The sequence below is a fragment of the Lutjanus erythropterus genome, chromosome 8 (genome assembly GCF_056507025.1).
Source record: "Lutjanus erythropterus isolate fLutEry1 chromosome 8, fLutEry1.hap2, whole genome shotgun sequence".
Classification (NCBI taxonomy): domain Eukaryota; kingdom Metazoa; phylum Chordata; class Actinopteri; order Lutjaniformes; family Lutjanidae; genus Lutjanus; species Lutjanus erythropterus.
Genome location: NC_139324.1, coordinates 10,607,619 through 10,629,804, shown reverse-complemented (window position 1 = coordinate 10,629,804; position 22,186 = coordinate 10,607,619). Strand labels below are relative to the sequence as shown.

Genomic DNA, 22,186 nt, shown 5'->3' with positions numbered 1-22,186 from the left:
AAAAGTCAGAAGACAAAAGCTAATCTCAGCATTTTTATCATGCTCTATTAATGCTGGCACACCTGTTTTGTCAAAGTGGCACTGGCTGACTTCGACTTGGTAAAATACACCTTAACAAAGTTCAATTTGCGCACTACCATGATGTTGGAATATAAAAATGGGTCACTTCCTTCCTTACCAGTTACTGTTGGTGTGATGGGTGTGGCTCTCACAATCACGGTCTGCATTACAGAGGAGAGCTGTTCTTGGACATTTGGGAGGTCAGTGAAGTCAGACACTGACAGAGCATAACTAGGCTCATATGATATCTTCTGCAGCCCCCTAATGTCGGAGCTTCTTGTTCCAATGGCAACCACAACGATGCCCTCCTGTTTGAGAGCAGAGGCCGGGCTATCTACATTGTCGGAAGACCTTCCGCCGTTTAGCAGGATCAACATCTGTGGAACGCCCTGCAGGCGTCGACTCCCGGAGGAGTTTGTAAAGACGTTGTCCCTGACGTATTGCAGGGCTGCCCCGGTGTAAAGGGGTCTGCCTCCTCTGTGTTTCAGCCCTCTGACCGCATCCACAATATCCTCTTTTGTGGTGTATGTGTTCAGATAGAAATTGACCTCGGCATCTCTGCCGTACTGGACCACAGAGACACGGTCTTTGTTTTGTCCCACATTAAGTTTCTCCACAACTCTCTCAACAAAATCACGCATGGCAGGGAAGCCATTCCTTGTGCTATCAGAACCATCCAGAAGGAACACAATATCCTTTTTGGCTGTGTCAACTGAGAAAAGACAGGAGGACAAAAAATAAAAACCTTTGCAAAACTGATACTGCTGGACTGATCATGGAATTGTGGACTACAATTTTGAAAGCAACTAGCACCGCCTAATTCAATTTTAAACTGTAGCAAAGCAGACTAGCATCTCTCTCTTAATGCGCATGTGGAGCTAAACAAGAATCAAACTTCTTTTTTTTTTTTTTCTTTTTTTTTAACTCTGTGTAGGAGAAACAAGCCAGTTGGCGTTTCAGGCCAACAAAGGCCGTGCTTTTTAACATACCAGTTACGGGTGGTGTTTCTGGGGTGACATCAATAACCATATCCTCCACGGAGGACCAAATTTTCTGTTGGATACTGGGAAGGTCAGTGAATTCAGATACGGATAGAGCATAACTGGGACTGTGGGATATCTTCTGCAGTTCTCTACTATCAGAGCCCCTGGTTCCAATTGCAAAGGTCAAGACACCCATCTTTTTGAGAGCAGAGGCCGGTTCATCAACACTGTCAGCAGACTTTCCACCACTCAGCAATATTAGGACCTGTGGAACTCCTTCCAGCCGTCTGCTTCCAGCAGAGGCCGTGAAGACGTTGTCCCTCAAATACTGGAGGGCTGCTCCAGTGTTGAGAGGTCTTCCACCTTTGTGCCTCAAACCTCTGACAGAGTCAAGGACATCGCCTTTCGTTGTGTAAGTGTTCAGATAGAACTGGACAGCTGGATCTCTGCTGTACTGAACCACTGAGACACGGTCTTTGTTGTCATCCACACTGAGTGTCTCTACTACTCTTTGGACAAATTCTCGCATAGCTGGGAACCCACTTCTAGTACTATCAGAGCCATCCAACAAGAACACAACATCCCTTCCTTGTGGCCGCCTCTCCTCTGGGGAACATAAAATTTGAGACATATTTAGGTTCATGTCCAGTGTTTCTTAGGTAAAAGTCAGAAGACAAAAGCTAATCTCAGCGTTTTTATCATGCTCTATTAATGCTGGCACACCTGTTTTGTCAAAGTGGCACTGGCTGACTTCGACTTGGTAAAATACACCTTAACAAAGTTCAATTTGCGCACTACCATGATGTTGGAGTATGAAAATGGGTCACTTCCTTACCAGTTACTGTTGGTGTGATGGGTGTGGCTCTCACAATCACGGTCTGCATTACAGAGGAGAGCTGTTCTTGGACATTTGGGAGGTCAGTGAAGTCAGACACTGACAGAGCATAACTAGGCTCATATGATATCTTCTGCAGCTCCCTAATGTCGGAGCTTCTTGTTCCAATGCCAACCACAACGATGCCCTCCTGTTTGAGAGCAGAGGCCGGGCTATCTACATTGTCGGAAGACCTTCCGCCGTTTAGCAGGATCAACATCTGTGGAACGCCCTGCAGGCGTCTACTCCCGGAGGAGTTTGTAAAGACGTTGTCCCTGACGTATTGCAGGGCTGCCCCGGTGTAAAGGGGTCTGCCTCCTCTGTGTTTCAGCCCTCTGACCGCATCCACAATATCCTCTTTTGTGGTGTATGTGTTCAGATAGAAATTGACCTCGGCATCTCTGCCGTACTGGACCACAGAGACACGGTCTTTGTTTTGTCCCACATTGAGCTTCTCCACAACTCTCTCAACAAAATCACGCATGGCAGGGAAGCCATTCCTTGTGCTATCAGAACCATCCAGAAGGAACACAATATCCTTTTTGGCTGTGTCAACTGAGAAAAGACAGGAGGACAAAAAATAAAAACCTTTGCAAAAATGACACTGCTGTAGTGGTCACTAAGTTGTGGACTACTTTTTTGAAAGGTCCAAGTAACACCTACTTCAAATTTAAATGGTAGGAAAGCAGACTAACACATCTTTCTAAATGCACATGTGGAGCTAAACGAATATCATACTTTATTTCCTTCACTGAATGAAGGAGAAACAAGCCAGTTGGCGTTTCAGGCCAACAAAGGCCGTGCTTTTTAACATACCAGTTACGGGTGGTGTTTCTGGGGTGACATCAATAACCACATCCTCCACGGAGGACCAAATTTTCTGTTGGATACTGGGAAGGTCAGTGAATTCAGATACGGATAGAGCATAACTGGGACTGTGGGATATCTTCTGCAGTTCTCTACTATCAGAGCCCCTGGTTCCAATTGCAAAGGTCAAGACACCCATCTGTTTGAGAGCAGAGGCCGGTTCATCAACACTGTCAGCAGACTTTCCACCACTCAGCAATATTAGGACCTGTGGAACTCCTTCCAGCCGTCTGCTTCCAGCAGAGGCCGTGAAGACGTTGTCCCTCAAATACTGGAGGGCTGCTCCAGTGTTGAGAGGTCTTCCACCTTTGTGCCTCAAACCTCTGACAGAGTCAAGGACATCGCCTTTCGTTGTGTAAGTGTTCAGATAGAACTGGACAGCTGGATCTCTGCTGTACTGAACCACTGAGACACGGTCTTTGTTGTCATCCACACTGAGTGTCTCTACTACTCTTTGGACAAATTCTCGCATAGCTGGGAACCCACTTCTAGTACTATCAGAGCCATCCAACAAGAACACAACATCCCTTCCTTGTGGCCGCCTCTCCTCTGGGGAACATAAAATTTGAGACATATTTAGGTTCATGTCCAGTGTTTCTTAGGTAAAAGTCAGAAGACAAAAGCTAATCTCAGCGTTTTTATCATGCTCTATTAATGCTGGCACACCTGTTTTGTCAAAGTGGCACTGGCTGACTTCGACTTGGTAAAATACACCTTAACAAAGTTCAATTTGCGCACTACCATGATGTTGGAATATAAAAATGGGTCACTTCCTTCCTTACCAGTTACTGTTGGTGTGATGGGTGTGGCTCTCACAATCACGGTCTGCATTACAGAGGAGAGCTGTTCTTGGACATTTGGGAGGTCAGTGAAGTCAGACACTGACAGAGCGTAACTAGGCTCATATGATATCTTCTGCAGCTCCCTAATGTCGGAGCTTCTTGTTCCAATGGCAACCACAACGATGCCCTCCTGTTTGAGAGCAGAGGCCGGGCTGTCTACATTGTCGTAAGACCTTCCGCCGTTTAGCAGGATCAACATCTGTGGAACGCCCTGCAGGCGTCTACTCCCGGAGGAGTTTGTAAAGACGTTGTCCCTGACGTATTGCAGGGCTGCCCCGGTGTAAAGGGGTCTGCCTCCTCTGTGTTTCAGCCCTCTGACCGCATCCACAATATCCTCTTTTGTGGTGTATGTGTTCAGATAGAAATTGACCTCGGCATCTCTGCCGTACTGGACCACAGAGACACGGTCTTTGTTTTGTCCCACATTAAGTTTCTCCACAACTCTCTCAACAAAATCACGCATGGCAGGGAAGCCATTCCTTGTGCTATCAGAACCATCCAGAAGGAACACAATATCCTTTTTGGCTGTGTCAACTGAGAAAAGACAGGAGGACAAAAAATAAAAACCTTTGCAAAACTGATACTGCTGGACTGATCATGGAATTGTGGACTACAATTTTGAAAGCAACTAGCACCGCCTAATTCAATTTTAAACTGTAGCAAAGCAGACTAGCATCTCTCTCTTAATGCGCATGTGGAGCTAAACAAGAATCAAACTTCTTTTTTTTTTTTTTCTTTTTTTTTAACTCTGTGTAGGAGAAACAAGCCAGTTGGCGTTTCAGGCCAACAAAGGCCGTGCTTTTTAACATACCAGTTACGGGTGGTGTTTCTGGGGTGACATCAATAACCATATCCTCCACGGAGGACCAAATTTTCTGTTGGATACTGGGAAGGTCAGTGAATTCAGATACGGATAGAGCATAACTGGGACTGTGGGATATCTTCTGCAGTTCTCTACTATCAGAGCCCCTGGTTCCAATTGCAAAGGTCAAGACACCCATCTTTTTGAGAGCAGAGGCCGGTTCATCAACACTGTCAGCAGACTTTCCACCACTCAGCAATATTAGGACCTGTGGAACTCCTTCCAGCCGTCTGCTTCCAGCAGAGGCCGTGAAGACGTTGTCCCTCAAATACTGGAGGGCTGCTCCAGTGTTGAGAGGTCTTCCACCTTTGTGCCTCAAACCTCTGACAGAGTCAAGGACATCGCCTTTCGTTGTGTAAGTGTTCAGATAGAACTGGACAGCTGGATCTCTGCTGTACTGAACCACTGAGACACGGTCTTTGTTGTCATCCACACTGAGTGTCTCTACTACTCTTTGGACAAATTCTCGCATAGCTGGGAACCCACTTCTAGTACTATCAGAGCCATCCAACAAGAACACAACATCCCTTCCTTGTGGCCGCCTCTCCTCTGGGGAACATAAAATTTGAGACATATTTAGGTTCATGTCCAGTGTTTCTTAGGTAAAAGTCAGAAGACAAAAGCTAATCTCAGCGTTTTTATCATGCTCTATTAATGCTGGCACACCTGTTTTGTCAAAGTGGCACTGGCTGACTTCGACTTGGTAAAATACACCTTAACAAAGTTCAATTTGCGCACTACCATGATGTTGGAGTATGAAAATGGGTCACTTCCTTACCAGTTACTGTTGGTGTGATGGGTGTGGCTCTCACAATCACGGTCTGCATTACAGAGGAGAGCTGTTCTTGAACATTTGGGAGGTCAGTGAAGTCAGACACTGACAGAGCATAACTAGGCTCATATGATATCTTCTGCAGCTCCCTAATGTCGGAGCTTCTTGTTCCAATGCCAACCACAACGATGCCCTCCTGTTTGAGAGCAGAGGCCGGGCTATCTACATTGTCGGAAGACCTTCCGCCGTTTAGCAGGATCAACATCTGTGGAACGCCCTGCAGGCGTCTACTCCCGGAGGAGTTTGTAAAGACGTTGTCCCTGACGTATTGCAGGGCTGCCCCGGTGTAAAGGGGTCTGCCTCCTCTGTGTTTCAGCCCTCTGACCGCATCCACAATATCCTCTTTTGTGGTGTATGTGTTCAGATAGAAATTGACCTCGGCATCTCTGCCGTACTGGACCACAGAGACACGGTCTTTGTTTTGTCCCACATTGAGCTTCTCCACAACTCTCTCAACAAAATCACGCATGGCAGGGAAGCCATTCCTTGTGCTATCAGAACCATCCAGAAGGAACACAATATCCTTTTTGGCTGTGTCAACTGAGAAAAGACAGGAGGACAAAAAATAAAAACCTTTGCAAAAATGACACTGCTGTAGTGGTCACTAAGTTGTGGACTACTTTTTTGAAAGGTCCAAGTAACACCTACTTCAAATTTAAATGGTAGGAAAGCAGACTAACACATCTTTCTAAATGCACATGTGGAGCTAAACGAATATCATACTTTATTTCCTTCACTGAATGAAGGAGAAACAAGCCAGTTGGCGTTTCAGGCCAACAAAGGCCGTGCTTTTTAACATACCAGTTACGGGTGGTGTTTCTGGGGTGACATCAATAACCACATCCTCCACGGAGGACCAAATTTTCTGTTGGATACTGGGAAGGTCAGTGAATTCAGATACGGATAGAGCATAACTGGGACTGTGGGATATCTTCTGCAGTTCTCTACTATCAGAGCCCCTGGTTCCAATTGCAAAGGTCAAGACACCCATCTGTTTGAGAGCAGAGGCCGGTTCATCAACACTGTCAGCAGACTTTCCACCACTCAGCAATATTAGGACCTGTGGAACTCCTTCCAGCCGTCTGCTTCCAGCAGAGGCCGTGAAGACGTTGTCCCTCAAATACTGGAGGGCTGCTCCAGTGTTGAGAGGTCTTCCACCTTTGTGCCTCAAACCTCTGACAGAGTCAAGGACATCGCCTTTCGTTGTGTAAGTGTTCAGATAGAACTGGACAGCTGGATCTCTGCTGTACTGAACCACTGAGACACGGTCTTTGTTGTCATCCACACTGAGTGTCTCTACTACTCTTTGGACAAATTCTCGCATAGCTGGGAACCCACTTCTAGTACTATCAGAGCCATCCAACAAGAACACAACATCCCTTCCTTGTGGCCGCCTCTCCTCTGGGGAACATAAAATTTGAGACATATTTAGGTTCATGTCCAGTGTTTCTTAGGTAAAAGTCAGAAGACAAAAGCTAATCTCAGCGTTTTTATCATGCTCTATTAATGCTGGCACACCTGTTTTGTCAAAGTGGCACTGGCTGACTTCGACTTGGTAAAATACACCTTAACAAAGTTCAATTTGCGCACTACCATGATGTTGGAATATAAAAATGGGTCACTTCCTTACCAGTTACTGTTGGTGTGATGGGTGTGGCTCTCACAATCACGGTCTGCATTACAGAGGAGAGCTGTTCTTGGACATTTGGGAGGTCAGTGAAGTCAGACACTGACAGAGCATAACTAGGCTCATATGATATCTTCTGCAGCTCCCTAATGTCGGAGCTTCTTGTTCCAATGCCAACCACAACGATGCCCTCCTGTTTGAGAGCAGAGGCCGGGCTATCTACATTGTCGGAAGACCTTCCGCCGTTTAGCAGGATCAACATCTGTGGAACGCCCTGCAGGCGTCTACTCCCGGAGGAGTTTGTAAAGACGTTGTCCCTGACGTATTGCAGGGCTGCCCCGGTGTAAAGGGGTCTGCCTCCTCTGTGTTTCAGCCCTCTGACCGCATCCACAATATCCTCTTTTGTGGTGTATGTGTTCAGATAGAAATTGACCTCGGCATCTCTGCCGTACTGGACCACAGAGACACGGTCTTTGTTTTGTCCCACATTGAGCTTCTCCACAACTCTCTCAACAAAATCACGCATGGCAGGGAAGCCATTCCTTGTGCTATCAGAACCATCCAGAAGGAACACAATATCCTTTTTGGCTGTGTCAACTGAGAAAAGACAGGAGGACAAAAAATAAAAACCTTTGCAAAAATGACACTGCTGTAGTGGTCACTAAGTTGTGGACTACTTTTTTGAAAGGTCCAAGTAACACCTACTTCAAATTTAAATGGTAGGAAAGCAGACTAACACATCTTTCTAAATGCACATGTGGAGCTAAACGAATATCATACTTTATTTCCTTCACTGAATGAAGGAGAAACAAGCCAGTTGGCGTTTCAGGCCAACAAAGGCCGTGCTTTTTAACATACCAGTTACGGGTGGTGTTTCTGGGGTGACATCAATAACCACATCCTCCACGGAGGACCAAATTTTCTGTTGGATACTGGGAAGGTCAGTGAATTCAGATACGGATAGAGCATAACTGGGACTGTGGGATATCTTCTGCAGTTCTCTACTATCAGAGCCCCTGGTTCCAATTGCAAAGGTCAAGACACCCATCTGTTTGAGAGCAGAGGCCGGTTCATCAACACTGTCAGCAGACTTTCCACCACTCAGCAATATTAGGACCTGTGGAACTCCTTCCAGCCGTCTGCTTCCAGCAGAGGCCGTGAAGACGTTGTCCCTCAAATACTGGAGGGCTGCTCCAGTGTTGAGAGGTCTTCCACCTTTGTGCCTCAAACCTCTGACAGAGTCAAGGACATCGCCTTTCGTTGTGTAAGTGTTCAGATAGAACTGGACAGCTGGATCTCTGCTGTACTGAACCACTGAGACACGGTCTTTGTTGTCATCCACACTGAGTGTCTCTACTACTCTTTGGACAAATTCTCGCATAGCTGGGAACCCACTTCTAGTACTATCAGAGCCATCCAACAAGAACACAACATCCCTTCCTTGTGGCCGCCTCTCCTCTGGGGAACATAAAATTTGAGACATATTTAGGTTCATGTCCAGTGTTTCTTAGGTAAAAGTCAGAAGACAAAAGCTAATCTCAGCGTTTTTATCATGCTCTATTAATGCTGGCACACCTGTTTTGTCAAAGTGGCACTGGCTGACTTCGACTTGGTAAAATACACCTTAACAAAGTTCAATTTGCGCACTACCATGATGTTGGAATATAAAAATGGGTCACTTCCTTCCTTACCAGTTACTGTTGGTGTGATGGGTGTGGCTCTCACAATCACGGTCTGCATTACAGAGGAGAGCTGTTCTTGGACATTTGGGAGGTCAGTGAAGTCAGACACTGACAGAGCGTAACTAGGCTCATATGATATCTTCTGCAGCTCCCTAATGTCGGAGCTTCTTGTTCCAATGGCAACCACAACGATGCCCTCCTGTTTGAGAGCAGAGGCCGGGCTGTCTACATTGTCGTAAGACCTTCCGCCGTTTAGCAGGATCAACATCTGTGGAACGCCCTGCAGGCGTCTACTCCCGGAGGAGTTTGTAAAGACGTTGTCCCTGACGTATTGCAGGGCTGCCCCGGTGTAAAGGGGTCTGCCTCCTCTGTGTTTCAGCCCTCTGACCGCATCCACAATATCCTCTTTTGTGGTGTATGTGTTCAGATAGAAATTGACCTCGGCATCTCTGCCGTACTGGACCACAGAGACACGGTCTTTGTTTTGTCCCACATTAAGTTTCTCCACAACTCTCTCAACAAAATCACGCATGGCAGGGAAGCCATTCCTTGTGCTATCAGAACCATCCAGAAGGAACACAATATCCTTTTTGGCTGTGTCAACTGAGAAAAGACAGGAGGACAAAAAATAAAAACCTTTGCAAAACTGATACTGCTGGACTGATCATGGAATTGTGGACTACAATTTTGAAAGCAACTAGCACCGCCTAATTCAATTTTAAACTGTAGCAAAGCAGACTAGCATCTCTCTCTTAATGCGCATGTGGAGCTAAACAAGAATCAAACTTCTTTTTTTTTTTTTTCTTTTTTTTTAACTCTGTGTAGGAGAAACAAGCCAGTTGGCGTTTCAGGCCAACAAAGGCCGTGCTTTTTAACATACCAGTTACGGGTGGTGTTTCTGGGGTGACATCAATAACCATATCCTCCACGGAGGACCAAATTTTCTGTTGGATACTGGGAAGGTCAGTGAATTCAGATACGGATAGAGCATAACTGGGACTGTGGGATATCTTCTGCAGTTCTCTACTATCAGAGCCCCTGGTTCCAATTGCAAAGGTCAAGACACCCATCTTTTTGAGAGCAGAGGCCGGTTCATCAACACTGTCAGCAGACTTTCCACCACTCAGCAATATTAGGACCTGTGGAACTCCTTCCAGCCGTCTGCTTCCAGCAGAGGCCGTGAAGACGTTGTCCCTCAAATACTGGAGGGCTGCTCCAGTGTTGAGAGGTCTTCCACCTTTGTGCCTCAAACCTCTGACAGAGTCAAGGACATCGCCTTTCGTTGTGTAAGTGTTCAGATAGAACTGGACAGCTGGATCTCTGCTGTACTGAACCACTGAGACACGGTCTTTGTTGTCATCCACACTGAGTGTCTCTACTACTCTTTGGACAAATTCTCGCATAGCTGGGAACCCACTTCTAGTACTATCAGAGCCATCCAACAAGAACACAACATCCCTTCCTTGTGGCCGCCTCTCCTCTGGGGAACATAAAATTTGAGACATATTTAGGTTCATGTCCAGTGTTTCTTAGGTAAAAGTCAGAAGACAAAAGCTAATCTCAGCGTTTTTATCATGCTCTATTAATGCTGGCACACCTGTTTTGTCAAAGTGGCACTGGCTGACTTCGACTTGGTAAAATACACCTTAACAAAGTTCAATTTGCGCACTACCATGATGTTGGAGTATGAAAATGGGTCACTTCCTTACCAGTTACTGTTGGTGTGATGGGTGTGGCTCTCACAATCACGGTCTGCATTACAGAGGAGAGCTGTTCTTGAACATTTGGGAGGTCAGTGAAGTCAGACACTGACAGAGCATAACTAGGCTCATATGATATCTTCTGCAGCTCCCTAATGTCGGAGCTTCTTGTTCCAATGCCAACCACAACGATGCCCTCCTGTTTGAGAGCAGAGGCCGGGCTATCTACATTGTCGGAAGACCTTCCGCCGTTTAGCAGGATCAACATCTGTGGAACGCCCTGCAGGCGTCTACTCCCGGAGGAGTTTGTAAAGACGTTGTCCCTGACGTATTGCAGGGCTGCCCCGGTGTAAAGGGGTCTGCCTCCTCTGTGTTTCAGCCCTCTGACCGCATCCACAATATCCTCTTTTGTGGTGTATGTGTTCAGATAGAAATTGACCTCGGCATCTCTGCCGTACTGGACCACAGAGACACGGTCTTTGTTTTGTCCCACATTGAGCTTCTCCACAACTCTCTCAACAAAATCACGCATGGCAGGGAAGCCATTCCTTGTGCTATCAGAACCATCCAGAAGGAACACAATATCCTTTTTGGCTGTGTCAACTGAGAAAAGACAGGAGGACAAAAAATAAAAACCTTTGCAAAAATGACACTGCTGTAGTGGTCACTAAGTTGTGGACTACTTTTTTGAAAGGTCCAAGTAACACCTACTTCAAATTTAAATGGTAGGAAAGCAGACTAACACATCTTTCTAAATGCACATGTGGAGCTAAACGAATATCATACTTTATTTCCTTCACTGAATGAAGGAGAAACAAGCCAGTTGGCGTTTCAGGCCAACAAAGGCCGTGCTTTTTAACATACCAGTTACGGGTGGTGTTTCTGGGGTGACATCAATAACCACATCCTCCACGGAGGACCAAATTTTCTGTTGGATACTGGGAAGGTCAGTGAATTCAGATACGGATAGAGCATAACTGGGACTGTGGGATATCTTCTGCAGTTCTCTACTATCAGAGCCCCTGGTTCCAATTGCAAAGGTCAAGACACCCATCTGTTTGAGAGCAGAGGCCGGTTCATCAACACTGTCAGCAGACTTTCCACCACTCAGCAATATTAGGACCTGTGGAACTCCTTCCAGCCGTCTGCTTCCAGCAGAGGCCGTGAAGACGTTGTCCCTCAAATACTGGAGGGCTGCTCCAGTGTTGAGAGGTCTTCCACCTTTGTGCCTCAAACCTCTGACAGAGTCAAGGACATCGCCTTTCGTTGTGTAAGTGTTCAGATAGAACTGGACAGCTGGATCTCTGCTGTACTGAACCACTGAGACACGGTCTTTGTTGTCATCCACACTGAGTGTCTCTACTACTCTTTGGACAAATTCTCGCATAGCTGGGAACCCACTTCTAGTACTATCAGAGCCATCCAACAAGAACACAACATCCCTTCCTTGTGGCCGCCTCTCCTCTGGGGAACATAAAATTTGAGACATATTTAGGTTCATGTCCAGTGTTTCTTAGGTAAAAGTCAGAAGACAAAAGCTAATCTCAGCGTTTTTATCATGCTCTATTAATGCTGGCACACCTGTTTTGTCAAAGTGGCACTGGCTGACTTCGACTTGGTAAAATACACCTTAACAAAGTTCAATTTGCGCACTACCATGATGTTGGAATATAAAAATGGGTCACTTCCTTCCTTACCAGTTACTGTTGGTGTGATGGGTGTGGCTCTCACAATCACGGTCTGCATTACAGAGGAGAGCTGTTCTTGGACATTTGGGAGGTCAGTGAAGTCAGACACTGACAGAGCGTAACTAGGCTCATATGATATCTTCTGCAGCTCCCTAATGTCGGAGCTTCTTGTTCCAATGGCAACCACAACGATGCCCTCCTGTTTGAGAGCAGAGGCCGGGCTGTCTACATTGTCGTAAGACCTTCCGCCGTTTAGCAGGATCAACATCTGTGGAACGCCCTGCAGGCGTCTACTCCCGGAGGAGTTTGTAAAGACGTTGTCCCTGACGTATTGCAGGGCTGCCCCGGTGTAAAGGGGTCTGCCTCCTCTGTGTTTCAGCCCTCTGACCGCATCCACAATATCCTCTTTTGTGGTGTATGTGTTCAGATAGAAATTGACCTCGGCATCTCTGCCGTACTGGACCACAGAGACACGGTCTTTGTTTTGTCCCACATTGAGTTTCTCCACAACTCTCTCAACAAAATCACGCATGGCAGGGAAGCCATTCCTTGTGCTATCAGAACCATCCAGAAGGAACACAATATCCTTTTTGGCTGTGTCAACTGAGAAAAGACAGGAGGACAAAAAATAAAAACCTTTGCAAAACTGATACTGCTGGACTGATCATGGAATTGTGGACTACAATTTTGAAAGCAACTAGCACCGCCTAATTCAATTTTAAACTGTAGCAAAGCAGACTAGCATCTCTCTCTTAATGCGCATGTGAAGCTAAACAAGAATCAAACTTCTTTTTTTTTTTTTTTTTTAACTCTGTGTAGGAGAAACAAGCCAGTTGGCGTTTCAGGCCAACAAAGGCCGTGCTTTTTAACATACCAGTTACGGGTGGTGTTTCTGGGGTGACATCAATAACCACATCCTCCACGGAGGACCAAATTTTCTGTTGGATACTGGGAAGGTCAGTGAATTCAGATACGGATAGAGCATAACTGGGACTGTGGGATATCTTCTGCAGTTCTCTACTATCAGAGCCCCTGGTTCCAATTGCAAAGGTCAAGACACCCATCTGTTTGAGAGCAGAGGCCGGTTCATCAACACTGTCAGCAGACTTTCCACCACTCAGCAATATTAGGACCTGTGGAACTCCTTCCAGCCGTCTGCTTCCAGCAGAGGCCGTGAAGACGTTGTCCCTCAAATACTGGAGGGCTGCTCCAGTGTTGAGAGGTCTTCCACCTTTGTGCCTCAAACCTCTGACAGAGTCAAGGACATCGCCTTTCGTTGTGTAAGTGTTCAGATAGAACTGGACAGCTGGATCTCTGCTGTACTGAACCACTGAGACACGGTCTTTGTTGTCATCCACACTGAGTGTCTCTACTACTCTTTGGACAAATTCTCGCATAGCTGGGAACCCACTTCTAGTACTATCAGAGCCATCCAACAAGAACACAACATCCCTTCCTTGTGGCCGCCTCTCCTCTGGGGAACATAAAATTTGAGACATATTTAGGTTCATGTCCAGTGTTTCTTAGGTAAAAGTCAGAAGACAAAAGCTAATCTCAGCGTTTTTATCATGCTCTATTAATGCTGGCACACCTGTTTTGTCAAAGTGGCACTGGCTGACTTGGACTTGGTAAAATACACCTTAACAAAGTTCAATTTGCGCACTACCATGATGTTGGAATATGAAAATGGGTCACTTCCTTACCAGTTACTGTTGGTGTGATGGGTGTGGCTCTCACAATCACGGTCTGCATTACAGAGGAGAGCTGTTCTTGGACATTTGGGAGGTCAGTGAAGTCAGACACTGACAGAGCGTAACTAGGCTCATATGATATCTTCTGCAGCTCCCTAATGTCGGAGCTTCTTGTTCCAATGGCAACCACAACGATGCCCTCCTGTTTGAGAGCAGAGGCCGGGCTGTCTACATTGTCGTAAGACCTTCCGCCGTTTAGCAGGATCAACATCTGTGGAACGCCCTGCAGGCGTCTACTCCCGGAGGAGTTTGTAAAGACGTTGTCCCTGACGTATTGCAGGGCTGCCCCGGTGTAAAGGGGTCTGCCTCCTCTGTGTTTCAGCCCTCTGACCGCATCCACAATATCCTCTTTTGTGGTGTATGTGTTCAGATAGAAATTGACCTCGGCATCTCTGCCGTACTGGACCACAGAGACACGGTCTTTGTTTTGTCCCACATTAAGTTTCTCCACAACTCTCTCAACAAAATCACGCATGGCAGGGAAGCCATTCCTTGTGCTATCAGAACCATCCAGAAGGAACACAATATCCTTTTTGGCTGTGTCAACTGAGAAAAGACAGGAGGACAAAAAATAAAAACCTTTGCAAAACTGATACTGCTGGACTGATCATGGAATTGTGGACTACAATTTTGAAAGCAACTAGCACCGCCTAATTCAATTTTAAACTGTAGCAAAGCAGACTAGCATCTCTCTCTTAATGCGCATGTGAAGCTAAACAAGAATCAAACTTCTTTTTTTTTTTTTTCTTTTTTTTTTAACTCTGTGTAGGAGAAACAAGCCAGTTGGCGTTTCAGGCCAACAAAGGCCGTGCTTTTTAACATACCAGTTACGGGTGGTGTTTCTGGGGTGACATCAATAACCACATCCTCCACGGAGGACCAAATTTTCTGTTGGATACTGGGAAGGTCAGTGAATTCAGATACGGATAGAGCATAACTGGGACTGTGGGATATCTTCTGCAGTTCTCTACTATCAGAGCCCCTGGTTCCAATTGCAAAGGTCAAGACACCCATCTGTTTGAGAGCAGAGGCCGGTTCATCAACACTGTCAGCAGACTTTCCACCACTCAGCAATATTAGGACCTGTGGAACTCCTTCCAGCCGTCTGCTTCCAGCAGAGGCCGTGAAGACGTTGTCCCTCAAATACTGGAGGGCTGCTCCAGTGTTGAGAGGTCTTCCACCTTTGTGCCTCAAACCTCTGACAGAGTCAAGGACATCGCCTTTCGTTGTGTAAGTGTTCAGATAGAACTGGACAGCTGGATCTCTGCTGTACTGAACCACTGAGACACGGTCTTTGTTGTCATCCACACTGAGTGTCTCTACTACTCTTTGGACAAATTCTCGCATAGCTGGGAACCCACTTCTAGTACTATCAGAGCCATCCAACAAGAACACAACATCCCTTCCTTGTGGCCGCCTCTCCTCTGGGGAACATAAAATTTGAGACATATTTAGGTTCATGTCCAGTGTTTCTTAGGTAAAAGTCAGAAGACAAAAGCTAATCTCAGCGTTTTTATCATGCTCTATTAATGCTGGCACACCTGTTTTGTCAAAGTGGCACTGGCTGACTTGGACTTGGTAAAATACACCTTAACAAAGTTCAATTTGCGCACTACCATGATGTTGGAATATAAAAATGGGTCACTTCCTTCCTTACCAGTTACTGTTGGTGTGATGGGTGTGGCTCTCACAATCACGGTCTGCATTACAGAGGAGAGCTGTTCTTGGACATTTGGGAGGTCAGTGAAGTCAGACACTGACAGAGCGTAACTAGGCTCATATGATATCTTCTGCAGCTCCCTAATGTCGGAGCTTCTTGTTCCAATGGCAACCACAACGATGCCCTCCTGTTTGAGAGCAGAGGCCGGGCTGTCTACATTGTCGTAAGACCTTCCGCCGTTTAGCAGGATCAACATCTGTGGAACGCCCTGCAGGCGTCTACTCCCGGAGGAGTTTGTAAAGACGTTGTCCCTGACGTATTGCAGGGCTGCCCCGGTGTAAAGGGGTCTGCCTCCTCTGTGTTTCAGCCCTCTGACCGCATCCACAATATCCTCTTTTGTGGTGTATGTGTTCAGATAGAAATTGACCTCGGCATCTCTGCCGTACTGGACCACAGAGACACGGTCTTTGTTTTGTCCCACATTAAGTTTCTCCACAACTCTCTCAACAAAATCACGCATGGCAGGGAAGCCATTCCTTGTGCTATCAGAACCATCCAGAAGGAACACAATATCCTTTTTGGCTGTGTCAACTGAGAAAAGACAGGAGGACAAAAAATAAAAACCTTTGCAAAACTGATACTGCTGGACTGATCATGGAATTGTGGACTACAATTTTGAAAGCAACTAGCACCGCCTAATTCAATTTTAAACTGTAGCAAAGCAGACTAGCATCTCTCTCTTAATGCGCATGTGAAGCTAAACAAGAATCAAACTTCTTTTTTTTTTTTTTCTTTTTTTTTTAACTCTGTGTAGGAGAAACAAGCCAGTTGGCGTTTCAGGCCAACAAAGGCCGTGCTTTTTAACATACCAGTTACGGGTGGTGTTTCTGGGGTGACATCAATAACCACATCCTCCACGGAGGACCAAATTTTCTGTTGGATACTGGGAAGGTCAGTGAATTCAGATACGGATAGAGCATAACTGGGACTGTGGGATATCTTCTGCAGTTCTCTACTATCAGAGCCCCTGGTTCCAATTGCAAAGGTCAAGACACCCATCTGTTTGAGAGCAGAGGCCGGTTCATCAACACTGTCAGCAGACTTTCCACCACTCAGCAATATTAGGACCTGTGGAACTCCTTCCAGCCGTCTGCTTCCAGCAGAGGCCGTGAAGACGTTGTCCCTCAAATACTGGAGGGCTGCTCCAGTGTTGAGAGGTCTTCCACCTTTGTGCCTCAAACCTCTGACAGAGTCAAGGACATCGCCTTTCGTTGTGTAAGTGTTCAGATAGAACTGGACAGCTGGATCTCTGCTGTACTGAACCACTGAGACACGGTCTTTGTTGTCATCCACACTGAGTGTCTCTACTACTCTTTGGACAAATTCTCGCATAGCTGGGAACCCACTTCTAGTACTATCAGAGCCATCCAACAAGAACACAACATCCCTTCCTTGTGGCCGCCTCTCCTCTGGGGAACATAAAATTTGAGACATATTTAGGTTCATGTCCAGTGTTTCTTAGGTAAAAGTCAGAAGACAAAAGCTAATCTCAGCGTTTTTATCATGCTCTATTAATGCTGGCACACCTGTTTTGTCAAAGTGGCACTGGCTGACTTCGACTTGGTAAAATACACCTTAACAAAGTTCAATTTGCGCACTACCATGATGTTGGAATATAAAAATGGGTCACTTCCTTCCTTACCAGTTACTGTTGGTGTGATGGGTGTGGCTCTCACAATCACGGTCTGCATTACAGAGGAGAGCTGTTCTTGGACATTTGGGAGGTCAGTGAAGTCAGACACTGACAGAGCGTAACTAGGCTCATATGATATCTTCTGCAGCTCCCTAATGTCGGAGCTTCTTGTTCCAATGGCAACCACAACGATGCCCTCCTGTTTGAGAGCAGAGGCCGGGCTGTCTACATTGTCGTAAGACCTTCCGCCGTTTAGCAGGATCAACATCTGTGGAACGCCCTGCAGGCGTCTACTCCCGGAGGAGTTTGTAAAGACGTTGTCCCTGACGTATTGCAGGGCTGCCCCGGTGTAAAGGGGTCTGCCTCCTCTGTGTTTCAGCCCTCTGACCGCATCCACAATATCCTCTTTTGTGGTGTATGTGTTCAGATAGAAATTGACCTCGGCATCTCTGCCGTACTGGACCACAGAGACACGGTCTTTGTTTTGTCCCACATTAAGTTTCTCCACAACTCTCTCAACAAAATCACGCATGGCAGGGAAGCCATTCCTTGTGCTATCAGAACCATCCAGAAGGAACACAATATCCTTTTTGGCTGTGTCAACTGAGAAAAGACAGGAGGACAAAAAATAAAAACCTTTGCAAAACTGATACTGCTGGACTGATCATGGAATTGTGGACTACAATTTTGAAAGCAACTAGCACCGCCTAATTCAATTTTAAACTGTAGCAAAGCAGACTAGCATCTCTCTCTTAATGCGCATGTGAAGCTAAACAAGAATCAAACTTCTTTTTTTTTTTTTTCTTTTTTTTTTAACTCTGTGTAGGAGAAACAAGCCAGTTGGCGTTTCAGGCCAACAAAGGCCGTGCTTTTTAACATACCAGTTACGGGTGGTGTTTCTGGGGTGACATCAATAACCACATCCTCCACGGAGGACCAAATTTTCTGTTGGATACTGGGAAGGTCAGTGAATTCAGATACGGATAGAGCATAACTGGGACTGTGGGATATCTTCTGCAGTTCTCTACTATCAGAGCCCCTGGTTCCAATTGCAAAGGTCAAGACACCCATCTGTTTGAGAGCAGAGGCCGGTTCATCAACACTGTCAGCAGACTTTCCACCACTCAGCAATATTAGGACCTGTGGAACTCCTTCCAGCCGTCTGCTTCCAGCAGAGGCCGTGAAGACGTTGTCCCTCAAATACTGGAGGGCTGCTCCAGTGTTGAGAGGTCTTCCACCTTTGTGCCTCAAACCTCTGACAGAGTCAAGGACATCGCCTTTCGTTGTGTAAGTGTTCAGATAGAACTGGACAGCTGGATCTCTGCTGTACTGAACCACTGAGACACGGTCTTTGTTGTCATCCACACTGAGTGTCTCTACTACTCTTTGGACAAATTCTCGCATAGCTGGGAACCCACTTCTAGTACTATCAGAGCCATCCAACAAGAACACAACATCCCTTCCTTGTGGCCGCCTCTCCTCTGGGGAACATAAAATTTGAGACATATTTAGGTTCATGTCCAGTGTTTCTTAGGTAAAAGTCAGAAGACAAAAGCTAATCTCAGCGTTTTTATCATGCTCTATTAATGCTGGCACACCTGTTTTGTCAAAGTGGCACTGGCTGACTTCGACTTGGTAAAATACACCTTAACAAAGTTCAATTTGCGCACTACCATGATGTTGGAATATAAAAATGGGTCACTTCCTTCCTTACCAGTTACTGTTGGTGTGATGGGTGTGGCTCTCACAATCACGGTCTGCATTACAGAGGAGAGCTGTTCTTGGACATTTGGGAGGTCAGTGAAGTCAGACACTGACAGAGCGTAACTAGGCTCATATGATATCTTCTGCAGCTCCCTAATGTCGGAGCTTCTTGTTCCAATGGCAACCACAACGATGCCCTCCTGTTTGAGAGCAGAGGCCGGGCTGTCTACATTGTCGTAAGACCTTCCGCCGTTTAGCAGGATCAACATCTGTGGAACGCCCTGCAGGCGTCTACTCCCGGAGGAGTTTGTAAAGACGTTGTCCCTGACGTATTGCAGGGCTGCCCCGGTGTAAAGGGGTCTGCCTCCTCTGTGTTTCAGCCCTCTGACCGCATCCACAATATCCTCTTTTGTGGTGTATGTGTTCAGATAGAAATTGACCTCGGCATCTCTGCCGTACTGGACCACAGAGACACGGTCTTTGTTTTGTCCCACATTGAGTTTCTCCACAACTCTCTCAACAAAATCACGCATGGCAGGGAAGCCATTCCTTGTGCTATCAGAACCATCCAGAAGGAACACAATATCCTTTTTGGCTGTGTCAACTGAGAAAAGACAGGAGGACAAAAAATAAAAACCTTTGCAAAACTGATACTGCTGGACTGATCATGGAATTGTGGACTACAATTTTGAAAGCAACTAGCACCGCCTAATTCAATTTTAAACTGTAGCAAAGCAGACTAGCATCTCTCTCTTAATGCGCATGTGAAGCTAAACAAGAATCAAACTTCTTTTTTTTTTTTTTCTTTTTTTTTTAACTCTGTGTAGGAGAAACAAGCCAGTTGGCGTTTCAGGCCAACAAAGGCCGTGCTTTTTAACATACCAGTTACGGGTGGTGTTTCTGGGGTGACATCAATAACCACATCCTCCACGGAGGACCAAATTTTCTGTTGGATACTGGGAAGGTCAGTGAATTCAGATACGGATAGAGCATAACTGGGACTGTGGGATATCTTCTGCAGTTCTCTACTATCAGAGCCCCTGGTTCCAATTGCAAAGGTCAAGACACCCATCTGTTTGAGAGCAGAGGCCGGTTCATCAACACTGTCAGCAGACTTTCCACCACTCAGCAATATTAGGACCTGTGGAACTCCTTCCAGCCGTCTGCTTCCAGCAGAGGCCGTGAAGACGTTGTCCCTCAAATACTGGAGGGCTGCTCCAGTGTTGAGAGGTCTTCCACCTTTGTGCCTCAAACCTCTGACAGAGTCAAGGACATCGCCTTTCGTTGTGTAAGTGTTCAGATAGAACTGGACAGCTGGATCTCTGCTGTACTGAACCACTGAGACACGGTCTTTGTTGTCATCCACACTGAGTGTCTCTACTACTCTTTGGACAAATTCTCGCATAGCTGGGAACCCACTTCTAGTACTATCAGAGCCATCCAACAAGAACACAACATCCCTTCCTTGTGGCCGCCTCTCCTCTGGGGAACATAAAATTTGAGACATATTTAGGTTCATGTCCAGTGTTTCTTAGGTAAAAGTCAGAAGACAAAAGCTAATCTCAGCGTTTTTATCATGCTCTATTAATGCTGGCACACCTGTTTTGTCAAAGTGGCACTGGCTGACTTCGACTTGGTAAAATACACCTTAACAAAGTTCAATTTGCGCACTACCATGATGTTGGAATATAAAAATGGGTCACTTCCTTCCTTACCAGTTACTGTTGGTGTGATGGGTGTGGCTCTCACAATCACGGTCTGCATTACAGAGGAGAGCTGTTCTTGGACATTTGGGAGGTCAGTGAAGTCAGACACTGACAGAGCGTAACTAGGCTCATATGATATCTTCTGCAGCTCCCTAATGTCGGAGCTTCTTGTTCCAATGGCAACCACAACGATGCCCTCCTGTTTGAGAGCAGAGGCCGGGCTGTCTACATTGTCGTAAGACCTTCCGCCGTTTAGCAGGATCAACATCTGTGGAACGCCCTGCAGGCGTCTACTCCCGGAGGAGTTTGTAAAGACGTTGTCCCTGACGTATTGCAGGGCTGCCCCGGTGTAAAGGGGTCTGCCTCCTCTGTGTTTCAGCCCTCTGACCGCATCCACAATATCCTCTTTTGTGGTGTATGTGTTCAGATAGAAATTGACCTCGGCATCTCTGCCGTACTGGACCACAGAGACACGGTCTTTGTTTTGTCCCACATTAAGTTTCTCCACAACTCTCTCAACAAAATCACGCATGGCAGGGAAGCCATTCCTTGTGCTATCAGAACCATCCAGAAGGAACACAATATCCTTTTTGGCTGTGTCAACTGAGAAAAGACAGGAGGACAAAAAATAAAAACCTTTGCAAAACTGATACTGCTGGACTGATCATGGAATTGTGGACTACAATTTTGAAAGCAACTAGCACCGCCTAATTCAATTTTAAACTGTAGCAAAGCAGACTAGCATCTCTCTCTTAATGCGCATGTGAAGCTAAACAAGAATCAAACTTCTTTTTTTTTTTTTTCTTTTTTTTTTAACTCTGTGTAGGAGAAACAAGCCAGTTGGCGTTTCAGGCCAACAAAGGCCGTGCTTTTTAACATACCAGTTACGGGTGGTGTTTCTGGGGTGACATCAATAACCACATCCTCCACGGAGGACCAAATTTTCTGTTGGATACTGGGAAGGTCAGTGAATTCAGATACGGATAGAGCATAACTGGGACTGTGGGATATCTTCTGCAGTTCTCTACTATCAGAGCCCCTGGTTCCAATTGCAAAGGTCAAGACACCCATCTGTTTGAGAGCAGAGGCCGGTTCATCAACACTGTCAGCAGACTTTCCACCACTCAGCAATATTAGGACCTGTGGAACTCCTTCCAGCCGTCTGCTTCCAGCAGAGGCCGTGAAGACGTTGTCCCTCAAATACTGGAGGGCTGCTCCAGTGTTGAGAGGTCTTCCACCTTTGTGCCTCAAACCTCTGACAGAGTCAAGGACATCGCCTTTCGTTGTGTAAGTGTTCAGATAGAACTGGACAGCTGGATCTCTGCTGTACTGAACCACTGAGACACGGTCTTTGTTGTCATCCACACTGAGTGTCTCTACTACTCTTTGGACAAATTCTCGCATAGCTGGGAACCCACTTCTAGTACTATCAGAGCCATCCAACAAGAACACAACATCCCTTCCTTGTGGCCGCCTCTCCTCTGGGGAACATAAAATTTGAGACATATTTAGGTTCATGTCCAGTGTTTCTTAGGTAAAAGTCAGAAGACAAAAGCTAATCTCAGCGTTTTTATCATGCTCTATTAATGCTGGCACACCTGTTTTGTCAAAGTGGCACTGGCTGACTTCGACTTGGTAAAATACACCTTAACAAA

The 22,186-nt window shown here is 46.2% G+C and overlaps 1 protein-coding gene across 1 annotated transcript in view; it reads right to left on the bottom strand.

Moving 5' to 3' along the window:
• LOC146322497 (uncharacterized) overlaps positions 1–22,186 on the bottom strand; it is a 60,509-nt gene that overhangs the window by 33,473 nt on the left and 4,850 nt on the right. The window contains exons 7-32 of the mRNA XM_084724495.1: positions 21,413–22,012; positions 20,541–21,134; positions 19,708–20,307; positions 18,836–19,429; positions 18,003–18,602; positions 17,131–17,724; positions 16,298–16,897; positions 15,426–16,019; positions 14,593–15,192; positions 13,721–14,314; positions 12,892–13,491; positions 12,027–12,620; positions 11,194–11,793; positions 10,339–10,932; positions 9,510–10,109; positions 8,639–9,232; positions 7,806–8,405; positions 6,951–7,544; positions 6,122–6,721; positions 5,267–5,860; positions 4,438–5,037; positions 3,567–4,160; positions 2,734–3,333; positions 1,879–2,472; positions 1,050–1,649; positions 179–772 (exon numbers count right to left, since the gene is read on the bottom strand). Coding sequence (XP_084580621.1) covers positions 179–772; positions 1,050–1,649; positions 1,879–2,472; positions 2,734–3,333; positions 3,567–4,160; positions 4,438–5,037; positions 5,267–5,860; positions 6,122–6,721; positions 6,951–7,544; positions 7,806–8,405; positions 8,639–9,232; positions 9,510–10,109; positions 10,339–10,932; positions 11,194–11,793; positions 12,027–12,620; positions 12,892–13,491; positions 13,721–14,314; positions 14,593–15,192; positions 15,426–16,019; positions 16,298–16,897; positions 17,131–17,724; positions 18,003–18,602; positions 18,836–19,429; positions 19,708–20,307; positions 20,541–21,134; positions 21,413–22,012 — 15,522 coding nt within the window. The remainder of the gene's footprint in view (positions 1–178; positions 773–1,049; positions 1,650–1,878; positions 2,473–2,733; positions 3,334–3,566; positions 4,161–4,437; positions 5,038–5,266; positions 5,861–6,121; positions 6,722–6,950; positions 7,545–7,805; positions 8,406–8,638; positions 9,233–9,509; positions 10,110–10,338; positions 10,933–11,193; positions 11,794–12,026; positions 12,621–12,891; positions 13,492–13,720; positions 14,315–14,592; positions 15,193–15,425; positions 16,020–16,297; positions 16,898–17,130; positions 17,725–18,002; positions 18,603–18,835; positions 19,430–19,707; positions 20,308–20,540; positions 21,135–21,412; positions 22,013–22,186) is intronic.